The sequence below is a fragment of the Calliphora vicina genome, chromosome 2, assembly GCF_958450345.1.
Source record: "Calliphora vicina chromosome 2, idCalVici1.1, whole genome shotgun sequence".
Classification (NCBI taxonomy): Eukaryota; Metazoa; Arthropoda; class Insecta; order Diptera; family Calliphoridae; genus Calliphora; species Calliphora vicina.
This window is the reverse complement of record NC_088781.1, coordinates 68,228,099-68,242,643: the sequence shown is the minus strand read 5'-3', so window position 1 is coordinate 68,242,643 and position 14,545 is coordinate 68,228,099. Positions and strand designations below refer to the sequence as shown.

The following is a 14,545-nucleotide window of genomic DNA, read 5'->3' as shown; positions in this document are numbered from 1 at the left end:
ACAGAACAACAATTCTGATAAACAATTTTATCATTTCCACGTGTTGGTAAACGCGTCAATTCGAAAGATATAGCTCAACTGCCAAAGTTCGAAAGACCAAATTAGTTCTCCATATATTCTATAAAATGTATATACTTAATATTTCCGTGCGTTTTTCGTTATTTTAAATACTTGCATCTTAAAAATAAGGTAGAATGTAAGGTAGACTTAAGCTATATCTCTTAAAAAGTAATTTAAGATCTTTTATAAATATGATTTATTTAATAAATAAATAATAATAATTTACTTTACATGAGTGGGGTTACGCCAACTGGCAACAATTTAAACAAAGTATTAAAACTCTGACTAAAATAGTTTTCAAAATATTCGTTAATGCATATTAGCTTTGGGAGGAACCATATCACCATATCATTTGGTTGGATTTCGACCATTTTGATCCCAAGATAATAATATAATTTACTCACAATTTTTAAGCTATCGGGTCTAAAAAACATACAAACATTGCAAGTTAAATAAAAGCCCTTAAAGGGGTGTCAGACGGCATGTATTGCTTGTGTTTTGTGCCATGTATTGGGACATTTTTCCATATGTAAACATGTACATACCGTGTGATCCATATGAAACTTTGTGTATGTAAAATACATGTGTATTACTCGTGACATTTTTTGCAATTAGAGCATGTTCTATTTTCGTGTGTATAACAGTGTTGTATTTTGAAATACAACACTGTGTGAGTGCAAAATAAAAAAACAAAACAAAAAATAGTAAAGAAAAATCATAACAAAATAAATTTCATTGCATTAAATATACAGTGAATGTCACTTAAAATCGTACACCATCGTAGTCAAATTTTATTCATTAGTTTTAGAAAGTTGATGTTTTGGAAATATTTTAAAATGCTATTTTTATATTGTGTGTGCTATTACCTATCAGAAAATTGGGTATAATTTTAATTGCCCTTATCCACAAATAAAAAAATTGGGTAAGACTGTCAGTGCCCAGAATATCAACGCTTCATTTAAAATCGTAAAGGCACTAAAAATAGTAAATGATACCCTACAAAGTATTAGGATTATTTAATATTAACATTTTTTTTAATTTTTAAAGTTTTAATTATAATTTAATATAATTGTACGAATTTAAGTGAAATATGAATTTTGTGATGTTCTTTAATTTTCATCAATATTTTTTTAAGGAATTGAGGTTTTGTTAACATTTTTGTTGAAATACATATTTTTTGTTCCAATTAATAAAATGACTTTTAATTTTTTATATAATCACCTATTATTGCCTGTATAATTTCATAATATTTAAAAAAAAATATGTTGTACGATTTTGAGTGACACTCACTGTATGTATTGTGATTTTAAAATGTTTTAAATAAATATATTGTTAAAAACAACAAACATATAAACTAATAGAGGTTATGTCACATGCAATTACATATGTACGTTTGAACGTGGAAATTATGAATCGTATGTATAACGTGAATTTTGCCATACACATGGAATTCCATATGTATCGAATACATGTCCCAATACACAAGCAATACATGCCGTCTGACCCCCCTATTAATAAATGTCATTTTGGACACAAATTTCAGCAATGTGTTAATAATAAAACAATGTTTAATGTTTTAAATTTATACTTATTAATATTGCTCTATATTTAGAAATTAAAATAACGCCCAAAAAACAAATGCATTGATTAATATTTTCAGGTTGTTACATAAAAAAATATGTATTTTAGACGTAATGTCATATTCATCACATCCTACGCTGATATTTACTAATAGGGGGGTCAGACGGCATGTATTGCTTGTGTATTGGGACATGTATTCGATACATATGGAATTCCATGTGTATGTCAAAATTCACTTTATACATACGATTCATAATTTCCACGTTCAAACGTACATATGTAATTGCATGTGACATAACCTCTATTAGTTTATATGTTTATTGTTTTTAACAATATATTTATTTAAAACATTTTTAAATCACAATAAATATATTTAATGCAATGAAATTTATTTTGTTATGATTTTTCTTTACTCTTTTTTGTTTTGTTTTTTTTTTTATTTTGCACTCACACAGTGTTGTATTTCAAAATACAACTCTGTTATACACACGAAAATAGAACATGCTCTAATTGCCAAAAATGTCACGAGTAATACACATGTATTTTACATACACAAAGTTTCATATGGATCACACGGCATGTATATGTTTACATATGGAAAAATGTCCCAATACATGGCACAAAACACAAGCAATACATGCCGTCTGACCCCCCTTTAAATAGTATATGTATGAGTGAGTATTTTAATAATACCCTGTCGGACTTTTATGAGCTGACTCAAAATCAAGTTGACTTATTATATACATATACAGTGAGCCTCAAAAGTGAGTAAACAGCAGCGAATTTTTTGATTTTTTAAGATCATGAAAATCATTATAGTCCGACTTAAATCTATATTTTTCACAACCAAAAATGTTATTCAAGCCAATCTCTATCAAACCGAAACTTTAAAATTTTAATCATGGATAAATTTTAGAATTTTCATTATCTTAAAAAATATCCAATAACTTTTGGTGTATACTCACTTTTGCGGCTCACTGTATGTATGTTATTACTACTGTGCTTTCAATAAAAAAAACATTTACATATGTATTTTATATAAATAGTATCACAACTTCAATCATATATTTGCAATGACAAATTATTTAAATCACCGATTTAGCTAAAGCAATGACAGATCCGGTAAAACGCAAAATCTAAAATAAAAATAAATTTTCTTTGTTTATCCTCTATTTCTATTTATTTATATTTACCGCTGTCAGTGCTGGCAATGATGGAGCAAAAAATGGCACTTTTATGGCAATTGTACGTTGAGCACGTACCATGATGAGTAAAACCATTTTTTGAACTTTTACACTGTGAGTGTACCATTCGCTGCTATAGGCTTTCGTAGCCAAATCTTCGCTCTATATAATAATTATAATGGATAAAACAAAACTGACAAAGAACTAACTTACTAAATATATACTTACACTTTCCATAACGGTATTGCCACCCAAACAGTAGAGAAATATTTCGGTTAAAACGGCACAAGTATAGACAACATAGACTATAATGCCGTAACCAGAAAACTAAATTTTAAATGGAGTTTTAATAATTATAGACAATTTATTTTATATAATTTCACTCACTAGCAAAAGATCAACAACACTGGTGGCTATAATTATACTTGAGGTAATGAAGTGACACAAAGTTATTTCCACCATAATCAAGGAAAATTTGTCTGTAAGCTCGGCTACTTCATTGTGACGTTCTACAATATCTTCAAGTGCCAAACATACCTTATCCTCAGACTCATGTTTTGAATTTTTATTATCTTCGATATCTGTCAAAATATTTTGTAGGTCTTCCTGTATTGCCTTCAAAAGCGTAGCAAAATAAAAGCAGAATCCTAAAAAGAAACCATCAGCACCGACAAATGCTAAGACCGTTATATACCCATGCCAATGAACCAATATATATGTTATTGGGTATAGTGGCATGGAAAGAAGCGCATCTGGAAATCTTTGAATAGAGAAAAAAAAACATTATTCGTACTCTTTTCAGATGTGTAAATATTTAAATTCAACTTGCATCATTTTAAATGGAGTCTCATAGATAATGTCTTTGCCGTTTAGATACAAAAACGTATTGGTGACAATCGGTCGTAATGTATATGAAGTGCTGGTACAAAAGCCAAAAAATAACACCAAGGCATTTAAACGTGTCGCCAATGTGAAATATCTCTTTTTCATTTCCACTTTACTGCTGGTGTTTTGCTGAGCCGTCAAATTGCGCACCTTTTCAATAAGACTTTTATAGTCTTCTCGATACCACCAAATGAAAAATATCTTAATAAATGACATAATACTGGAGGCCACCGGACAGAGAGCATCCAAGGCTGAGGGTATATCGATGCTCAAGTAGTGGATGCCATAATAAAATTCAGCATAACAGCCATAAACCAAAATTGCTATATTGAAGAATGACCACAATTGCACCTTTGCTGTCCTCACGGTTTCCGGATAATATCCAATGATACTCAAGGCGAAGCGTGGTATTAAAAAGAAGTGTCTGTCTAGTGGATACCGTTGTGTTAAGAATTTTGGTAACATTTTATGGCTAGAATGACGTCTACGATATCACTTTGAACTACTTAATGACAGTAAATAGCTAAAGTAAATCCTTTTAAAAGACATTTTAGTGGGTGTCTCTGAATATTTAATCTTTCGACCATTATAGAGGCGTTTCATTAACTGTAAAATGTTGAACTTTAACCAATTTGAAAATTAAACATTTTATTTGTAATTTAAAATTTAATGCTCATTTAAGCTCACCATTGAACAGTAATTAAATCAAATTGGGAACGTCCTTTAATTCATGCTACCAAATGAATGCACATTAGGCCGGTCCTTACAAATAAGTTTGATTAGGGATGTCTATTTATATTGTTTTCATTGCCTCCACTCCCACAAGTGGTGAATGAAGGTATATAAAGATCATTATGAAATTAGCAGTATCTATACAAAAGTCAAAACAAAAAAATAAAATAATTTTAAAGAAAAGAATGCTTTGAGTGAATCGGTCCATATTTGATCACAAATCTCTTAGGAGGTTAAAATTTGACATACACATTTCTTATGTATATAAAAATCGTCATACAGATTTTTATAAAGATCGGCCAATAACTAGTCGCAGCTCCCATATAAGAACCCTTTTGAAAACACATTAACCTACATAAATATTGTTACATACGTTTTAACCTTTTCAAAACGTTGGTTTATTTCCTTTAAATAAACCGGATACTTTTGATTACAAATAAAAGCCGTTTAAGCTGGGTTTCCGCATACACCGTAATCGGCGCCGATAACGAAAACTGAAACAGAAAAACGTTTGTTTTCCTCACCGTCTCGTTTCTGAATTGTTTTCTTTTCAGGTATATAACAGAAACGAAATTATTTTTTAATTTTGAATGTCGCACATTAAATAGAATTTCATTATTTTTGACAAAATCTATTATTTTTTCCTCTTCCAATAAAGAAAATTTATTTTACATATTTATTCATTTTGATTTTCTTTAAATTTGAAATAAAAAAATAATTAAAATAATTTCGTTCCTACAACACCGAAAACAACCAACTTGAAGTTGTTTTCGTTCCGGCCCCAAATGACAGGTTTTTCGTTACTGATCGGTGCCGTTTCGTTCCCAATTTTCGTTGCCGATTTCTGAAACGAACTTTTTTTTGGTGCAAATGTATGGAATTTCGTTTTCGGTGCCGATTACGGTGTATGCGGAAACATAGCTTTAGTAGTTTGAAAATTGTAAAAACTCTTTATTTATTTAAAATGTACAACAACAGAATTAAATAGTCGCTCAGTGTTATTTATACACGTTTATAAATTCGCAGAAATACAGACACACTTTATAATGTACGAATTCACTGGAAAATACAGCACACTTTAAGACACTCAGTTGATGTTTATTCGAACAGCGTCTCTGATAAACTAAACTCATGACTGCAACCATGACCACTATTTATACACACGCCATCTCTAATGAACTTTCTACAATGTTATTTAACTGTCAAATCTCATATATTCGAAGTCTAGAGCTTTCGAATTCGAATATACGAGTCGCAGCAAACATTCAGCGTTGCCATACGTTATAATACCCACAGATATGTAACAGTTTGAGAGGCACTGCTGTTTAAAAGCATTATGCAACTTTAAATCAGCCGTTGAAATCGTTATATTTGAATTCAAGTACAATTTCGTAACAATATCTTGTAAATAACTACATCGAACCAACATTTTACATAGAACAGTTGTATGTACGCAAGAATCATACTATTGTGAATATCGGCCTATAATTGGATAAATGTAGCGCCTATATATGGGCCACTTCAGAAAATCCTATTACATATTGCAAATAAATATCGTACTACTATCGACATCAATATAAAATTCAAAACAAAGTAGTTTGATTTATACAGTCATTATATAACTTCAATTTGTGACTGCCAGTCCATAATTGGCCATACTTGCCATATAAGGTCCTATTTCAGTAAGCATTTCAAAGCCCTTAAATCTCATAAAAATATCGTTATTGATATGCAAATCAATCAAAATTAGACTCGGATGCATAGAAATAAAAGTCAAATATTTTATAACAATCGGCACAATAGGTTGTAGCCCCCATAACCCGCATACGAAAAATACATTAGACTCGCTTCGGAAAATCATATTAACACGTATAATTATTATATACATACTAGGGTATTCAATTAATCGGGTTTCTGGTTTAATCGGTTAATCGAGCAAATAATTAATCGGGGTATAGATTTAATCGGTTAATAATCGGTTAATTTTAAATTATTCGATTAAGCGAATAATTTCTATTTAGATTTAAAACTGATAATAAAACTATGGATTTTGTGTTCTTATTTAAGTATTTTATTAATAAAATGAACAAAAACATAGAAAACAAGTAAAAGAGCTATACTCGGCTGTGCCGAATCTTATTAATTTAAAAAAATTAAAAAAACCACTTTGGAAAAAAAAATTTTGTTTACCTAAAAATATTTAAAATTTGTATTTTGAAGTAAAATTTGGTGTAGTGTATATAAGTCGTTTTTTTAATTTTTTCTAAAATTTTAGAAAAAAAATTTTGTTTTTAAATATTTTGGTGAAAAAAAAATTCGGGTTAAAAAATATTTTTTACCGACCCATTGTAGGTCCAACTTACTAAGGTCTTATATCCGTCGTTGCAAAGGTGTTTGGGATATCTATCATTAGATATCCATATTGTCTATATTAATGACTTAGTAATCCAGATATATGTCAAAAATCGAGGTTGTCCTAATTTTTTCCTCATATCTCAGCCATTTGTGGAACGATTTTGCTGATTTTAAATAGGAAACTTCTTGAAAGCATGTCTGACAGAATTATTGAAGATTTGGATCCCGAAGATATCTGGGGTCTTCAGAAAATTGATTTCACCATTGGAGTACTTTTTGAATTTTTTTAGATTTTTAATACTTTTACTAATTTCGATAAGTTCTGGTAAAAGACTCGTTTCAGTAGTGTTTCCAGTTTCGTCTCTTATCATGTTCTCATCCGTCAAATACATGCAAATTAAATATGTCAGTTGTTATACTCACTAAACATGTTTCTTGGATGTTCGAAAAAATATGAAATTTGACATTTGCATTTAAATTAAAACGGAAAAATAAATCAACAAAAAAAATATGTTAAACTGCAAAAATAAGAAATTTCGGTTAATCGGTTAACCGACACAAATTAATCGGTTTATTTGTTATTTGAAAATCGGCATTTTTGAATTATTCGAACAGTTAACCGACAAAAATTAATCGGTTAACCGATTAACGGTTAATCGTTTGAATACCCTAATACATACACATAACTATATCGACAGATATAATTCAATAAAAATTTCTTTCATAGGGTCCAATTGGATAATATTTTAAAATATTTGAAATTAATTATTGGATTTCTTAATTTATATTAAATTATAATTTCTTAATTAAATTAAATTAATAATCTTCTCAATATTAATTTAATTTCGATTTGTATTAAATTCGATTTCTCAATTTCAATTTTTTTTAATAGTAATATTAATTGAGATTTCTCGATTTGATTTTTCAATTCAATTTTTATATGCTTTTCTGAATTGAAATTTGTTATATCTCAATATCAATTTATATTTTCATAATTTCAACTTCAAATTGTGTACTAGGTTTTACCCAACTACACAAATTTGTATCTATTTCTTGTTTTCTTGAATTACATACATACTAGTTACAAATTACAATTGAATAACATTCATCCAAAACCAATTTGTTTTTAAGGCAGGTCTATTGTGAAGTATACATTTTCCAATACACTAATTTTATATTTCATTTTATTAAATAAATAATCGCATGATAGTTTTACAACAAATGGGTTAGAAAGAGTTTAATTTATTGTGATTGTCGCACGTGTAATTGGATGAATTTATTTATACATTTATATACATTAGGGACATAACTTTTTAATTTTTTTTTTGTCAAATATGAAAATTATTTTGAAAAATGGTATTATTTAGCTCTAAACGGATGGAATTATTATTCATTCGGTACAATAATTAAAATGCTTAAGTTTTTGGAGATTTTGGAAAATGGTTTTGAATGGTAAGCCCTTTGTTCCAAAATGATCGAAATCAACTGTTTCCGTAAATAACACATAGAGAGCTGTTTGACCGATTTTTGAATACTTTTTTATTTTCTTGTTTTTATTGAATCTTTCTTTTTAAAAATTCTCAATAATTATTAATATCTTAATCTAAATTATTAATAAAATTTATCTTGCACTGCAACATTCAACAAATCGGTCCAAGGTTTTCATTCTTTTAAATCGTCTGTGACCCTCAAATGATAACAATTTGGATGATCTAGTAGTGTTTCCTTGTAGTTCCAAGTAGAGCATTTTTTCATTTTTCCCATAACTGGTTGTCATATAGACTATTGGTTTTATGACTGCGTTATAAAAAAGTACCTTATAGTTCAGCTAATAAATTGGTCATTAGTAAGTATGAAAAGTTTTATAAATATAAATCTATTTTATACAGTACAACACGTTCCGTCCGTATGTCTGTATGTACATTAGAGTGACAGCCGACTTTTTTTAGATTTCGAAGAGCGCCGGGGTGAATATTGTGATACTAGGCCTAAAAGTTAAATGCTGAAAATTTGAGTCAAATCGGACAAAGATTTCTGGACGCGCATCGGGGTCAAAGTTCAGATATATGCAAAATTTTACTATTTATATGGAATAAATAGGTGAAACTCGTTAACTTTCCGCATTGTTTTCTAGCAATATGTAGATTTATTTATACTACATTAAAAAACATTTTTGAAAATTAACCCTGTATCTCCTTTGGGTCAAAATGACCCAAAAACTGTATTATTGCCAAAATTCGGAAAAAATGCAAATTTTTCAGTTTTTGTAAAAATTTTGCTACTAAATAAATATTTTTGCAATTGAATGTAAAAAAACCGAAACGTGTACGTAATTATCGTTGTAATGAGATATAAATGACAAAATTTGGTTAAAAAATTTTAAAGTTATTAGAAATTCGCCAGACCATTAACGTGTCTCAGGCCACTTGAACAAGAAATTTCTGAAAAAAAATTAACATATTTCGAAAAAATTAAAATAAAAGCTAATTTTTATTTAAAATATATCCGTATTTACTTGTGTATGAGTTTTTATCTTCTAAGGATATAAAAAAAAAATATTTTTTGTAACGGCCGTTTCGAATCTCCATATTCAAATTTTTACAAAATTTTGTTAAACAAATTTCATAATTTTTTTATCATCACATGGGAATTATTGAGATCATAATAGGGACTAAAAATATGTAAAAACAAGTAAGAAAGTATGGTCGGTCAAGCCCATGTAATACCCTACACTAAGAAAAGAGCAAAAAAAATTTTCTTTTAAAATTTCAATAATTTATATTTTTGAGTGATTTTCGGAAGTGGGGTTATATGGGGGCTATGACCAATTATGGACCGATCACCATGAAATTAGGTCATGTGCTTTATGTCTATATTAAAGTTAACTATGTTGAATTTTGTGTGTTTACCAACATTTTTAAGCGATTTATGCACGTTAAAGTGATTTTCGGAAGCGAGTCTATATGGGAGCTATGACTAATTATGGACCGATCGTAACAAAATTTGGTGACATGAATTTTGTGTATATAAAACTTATTTGGAGTGGAATTTGTGGAGATACATGTATAAATTAAACATTTATGACCGATAAAGTCAAATATCGGGAGGACACTTGTATGGGGGCTAGGTGAAATAATGGACCGATTTCTGCCAGTTTCAATAGGCTTGGTCCTTGGCCCGAAGAAATAATATGTATCAAATTTCATCGAAATATCTTCAAAATTGCGACCTGTACTCTGCGCACAAGGTTTACATGGACAGCCAGCCAACCAGCCAACCAGCCAGCCAGCCAACCAGACGGACGGACGGACGGACGGACATCGCTTAATCGACTCAGAAAGTGATTCTAAGTCGATCGGTATACTTTAAGGTGGGTGTTAGGCTAATATTTTTGGGCGTTACAAACATCTGCACAAACGCATTATACCCTCCCCACTATGGTGGTGTAGGGTATAATTATGTCAATACCTCATACAGTTTTTCCGTACCTGCGATTTAAATTTTGCGATTTTCGAGAAAAACTATTTTTTTGGCCATATTTTGGCGAATGAGACCAATTTCCTTAATGTTAATAATTTTAAGTAAAATCTGTTCAGAATATTATAGTCCAGGTAATTTTAAATATAGTCTGAAAGTTTTCCTAAACTCGGAAAACGTTTACCTTTAAATCGTGAAGGTCAAAGGTCAAATTTTTCAATATTTGGAATTCCTAATGAAAAGATAGCGAAATGTTATATATTTTTGGGCCGCTTTTAATGAAAGTTGAGGAAAATATACATTAGGGTCTAACATTTACAACAACAATGGCTGTGTTTTTCGTGATTTTAAAAGTTGAGTGTCATTTGGACCCCAAGTGCTGCTAAGGGTTAATTTTCATTTTTGTGCTGTTATTTTAAATTCTGGACTTTATGTTATATTGTCCTCAAGTTTCCTGAAAATCGGCCCAAAAATATATAACACATCGCTATCTTTTCTTTACAAATTCTAAATATTGAAAAATTTTACATTTGACCTTCACGATTTAAAGGTTCACGTTTTCCGATTTTAGTAAAACTTTCAGACCATATTTAAAATTACCAGGACTATACTATTATGAATAGGTTTTACTTAAAATTTATAACAGTAAGGAAATTGGGCTCATTCGCCAAAATATGGACACAAAATTTGTTTTTCTTGAAAATGGAGAAATTTAAATCGAAGGTACGGAAAAACTGTAAGAGGTATTTTTTTTTTAACGCTTTATTGATTTATTGAATCTGTCTATTTTGACCATACAATAAGTATTTAAATCTTATAACTAAAATTAAAACTATTTGCTCTTCAGCAAGAGAGCCATAATGGTAAACTGTCACTCATCTTAGCGGGGTGGTAGATCTGCTCTACGGAGCCTGGATCGGGTTTGGGTCTGCACAAGTTGTCTTGCAAGCGTATTGGGATGGTTTCGCAGCTTCACAATATATTTCTCATGGACTTTCTTGAACTCTTCCTTTACCAATGTCACTTCTAGGTCTCTGTGGATGTTTTCATTTCTTATGTACCATGGTGCTCCCGTCATGGTCCTAAGAATTTTAGATTGGGCCCTCTGTATAAGATCAATACTGGTGTTTCTAGCCATTCCCCGTAATTGAATTCCATATGTCCAAGTTGGTTTTAAAACGGTCTTATACAGGATGACTTTATATTCTAGGCTTAATTTTGATTGGTCACTGATTAACCAATGAAAGCTAGAGGCTTTTAACTTCATGTGAAGTCTCTTGGTTTCTATGTGTCGGCGCCAAGTAAGCCGTCTATCCAGATGAATACCAAGGTAGGTGACATAATCAGACTGCGGTATATTAACGTTGTTGAGTGTGACAGGTGGGCAATTTCCTCTTCTTAGAGCGAACGTAACATGTTTACTTTTCAGCTCATTTACCTTTATTCGCCAGTTTTTCAACCATGACTCCACACGTACGAGGTAATTCTGCAGTTGACTAGATGCCATGAGTGGGTTTTCGTCTGAGCTAATAATGGCGGTATCATCAGCAAATGTTGAAATTGTTAGTTTATCGCACGTAGGGAGGTCGGAGGTCTTGTATTCTCTCGTCACATAATCATTGTACTTAACTCTGAAAAGTCTATTCGATAAATAAGACTCTAGCAATTTATGAGTACATAGTGGTAGTAAACATTTGATTTTATGTACTAGACCCTTATGCCATACCTTGTCAAAAGCCTGAGCAATGTCTAAAAAGACGGCAGAACAATATTTCTTTAATTCAAAAGATTTTCTAATCTCTCCAGTTAAACGATTGACCTGTTCAATGGTGCCATGATGTTCACGGAAACCAAATTGGTGTACTGGGATAATGTTTCCATCATTCAAAAAAGGTATTATCTTTTCCTGGAATATTTTCTCGAATATCTTCGACAAACAAGGGAGTAGGCTAATAGGTCTATAAGAACATGGCAGGGTTAAATCTTTACCCGGTTTAGGTATTATTATTTGAGAAATTTTCCAATTTTTTGGATAAATTCCTAGTTTCAAGATCGCATTAAACAATATAGATAGCACACTTATTGCCACATTTGGTAGGTTCTTAATCATTGATGGCGTTATTAAATCATATCCCGGTGATTTTTTCAAGTCTAATTTATTTTTAATTACTCTATTAACATCCTCAGGACTAATATCGAATTGGGCTGCATTAGCCATTGTTGAAGCTGGCAGTTCTTCTAGTTCAAACTCATTTGCCGTGGAGTTGGGTTGAAATACTTCACTTAAATGTTCAGCAAATTCTGAGGCTTTTTCAATAGCACTTCGTGCCCAGGTTCCGTCAGCTTTTCTTAAAGCGCTTTGTGCCTCTACCGGTGGCTTAATGTTTCTCGTTGCCTTCCAAAGAGAGAAATTTGTGTATTTTGTACTCGTCAAACTTTTAATATAATTTTCGTTTATGCGATCCTCTTCTAAATGAAGGGCTCTTTTCAGTTTACGTACTGCTGCGGACAGCCTCTGCTTTGCAGCAGGTGATCTATTATGTTGCCATTCTCTTCTGAGTCTTCTCTTTTCGAGAAGAAGTCTTTCAATATCCGAACTTGAAATAGGCGTATTAGTTTTTGGAGGGATCTGGCACCTAGAGTGTTCCAGAGCCGAAACAATCAATGACGTGAAGTCATTGACGGTCCTATCTATGTCTTCCTCACACTGTAAATTAGGATTTGTGTTTATATGACTGCTGATATATTTCCTATATTTTAGCCAATTTGTCTTAAAATACAAAGAGTCCTTAGGAAATATTGGGTCTCTTAATAATTACAGGAAAGTGGTCAGAAGACAGATCATAGGATATTTCTGTGGATATTGCATTCCGAATAATATTTCTGCATATGGCGAAGTCTATTAGATCAAGAATTTTTCTAGGATCAGTTGCCCAATTAGTTGGGTGTCCAGGAGACACGAAATCTAAGCAATTATTGCGATCAACTAGAGCTTTATACAGCTGTCTACCTCTGGGATTTACCAATCGCGAACCCCAATATGTATGTTTGGCATTGTAGTCTCCACATGCCAGAAACCGATCTCCTAGTGTTATAAAGAATTCTTCAAATTTCTCCTTGGTCATCGAAAAACGTGGTGGGCAATATATAGAGCTCAGAGTTAAGTCTCCAGCTGGGTATTCAAGGCGAATAGATGTTGCTTGCATATAATCCTTTGAAAACGCATCTAGGGCATAGTGTCTCAATCGGTTTCTAATTATGATACCGGTACCGCCATGTGCCTTACCATCCGGATGGTTTGTGTAATAAAATGAGTATCCTGATATATTAAAGTTATATCTATTTGTAAGATGTGTCTCCGAAATTAACATCACATCGATGCTTTTATTTAACATAAAATGGGAAATTTCCGATTTGTGCTGGTTTAAACCATTTGCATTCCAGAAACATATCTTCAAAAAATTCATTTTCTTGTTAATAGAATTTGAATCATTTGGTTCTGTGCTCTCAGAAGCTCTTGTATTGTGTTTTGCATGGATGACATGAAGTTAGTCATATTTTGATTAAGAGAGGAAATATTCTCAGTAAGTGCTTGCATTAGGTTTTCCAACCCTCCCATATTTTGGGGGACTTTTGGCTTTTGATAACCCGTTTTTAAAATACTGGCGTATGAGCTGGCTCCAGCATTAATTGTAGCTCCCTGGCCATTTTCCTGTGATACTGGATGAGCCGCATTTATTTTATCATTTGAAAGATCTACTCCAGAGCTTAGTGGTCTAGAAGTAGATACCGAATTTGTAGGTGCTGATTCAACTATTTCACCTCTCATCAGCTTTTGCCTCTCTCTTAATCTTTTTAGTAACTCCTTGTAAACCGAGCATCCGCGATAATTAGCGGAATGATCTCCACCGCAGTTACCACATTTCCTACTGAGACCATTCTCAACTATATCACATTGTGACGAAGAGTGCAGGCCTCCGCATGCAACACATACTGTGCGTAGGGTACAATAATTACGTGTATGTCCAAATTCCTGACAATTGCTACACTGAACTGGACGATTACGCTTAAGAGGTTCCTCTATATTTACTCTACGATTCAACAAATATCTTATATAGGGTGAGTTTCATTCTTTTTTAATTTCCCATCATCAGGCTCTAACTCAACCCTAAACATTGGCTGAGGAACCTTGTCTCTATGTAAGAGGTATTGACATAATTTTTTCATATTTTTATTCCCTATTATGATCTCAATAAATCCCAATGTGATGA

General features: G+C 31.5%; 1 protein-coding gene across 1 annotated transcript; it reads right to left on the bottom strand.

Annotated features, from left to right (window-relative positions):
• Nucleotides 1-2,726: 2,726 nt before the first annotated feature.
• LOC135952365 (odorant receptor 24a-like) lies at nt 2,727-4,175 on the bottom strand. The gene is made up of 5 exons (XM_065502262.1): nt 3,655-4,175; nt 3,213-3,585; nt 3,054-3,152; nt 2,835-2,987; nt 2,727-2,777 (listed from the first exon to the last, which is right to left on the bottom strand). Exons 1-5 carry the CDS (start codon nt 4,173-4,175, stop codon nt 2,727-2,729), a joined length of 1,197 nt encoding a protein of 398 aa, XP_065358334.1.
• Between the last annotated feature and the right edge of the window lie 10,370 nt (nt 4,176-14,545).

Coding starts and splice junctions, on each gene's coding strand:
- LOC135952365 (XM_065502262.1), bottom strand. CDS start 4,175: ATGTTACCAAAATTCTTAACACAACGGTATCCACTAGACAGACACTTC. Junction 2,988..3,053: donor GCAATACCGTTATGGAAAGT/GTAAGTATATAT, acceptor ATTATTATATAG/AGCGAAGATTTGGCTACGAA. Junction 2,778..2,834: donor CATTGCCAGCACTGACAGCG/GTAAATATAAAT, acceptor TTTTTATTTTAG/ATTTTGCGTTTTACCGGATC.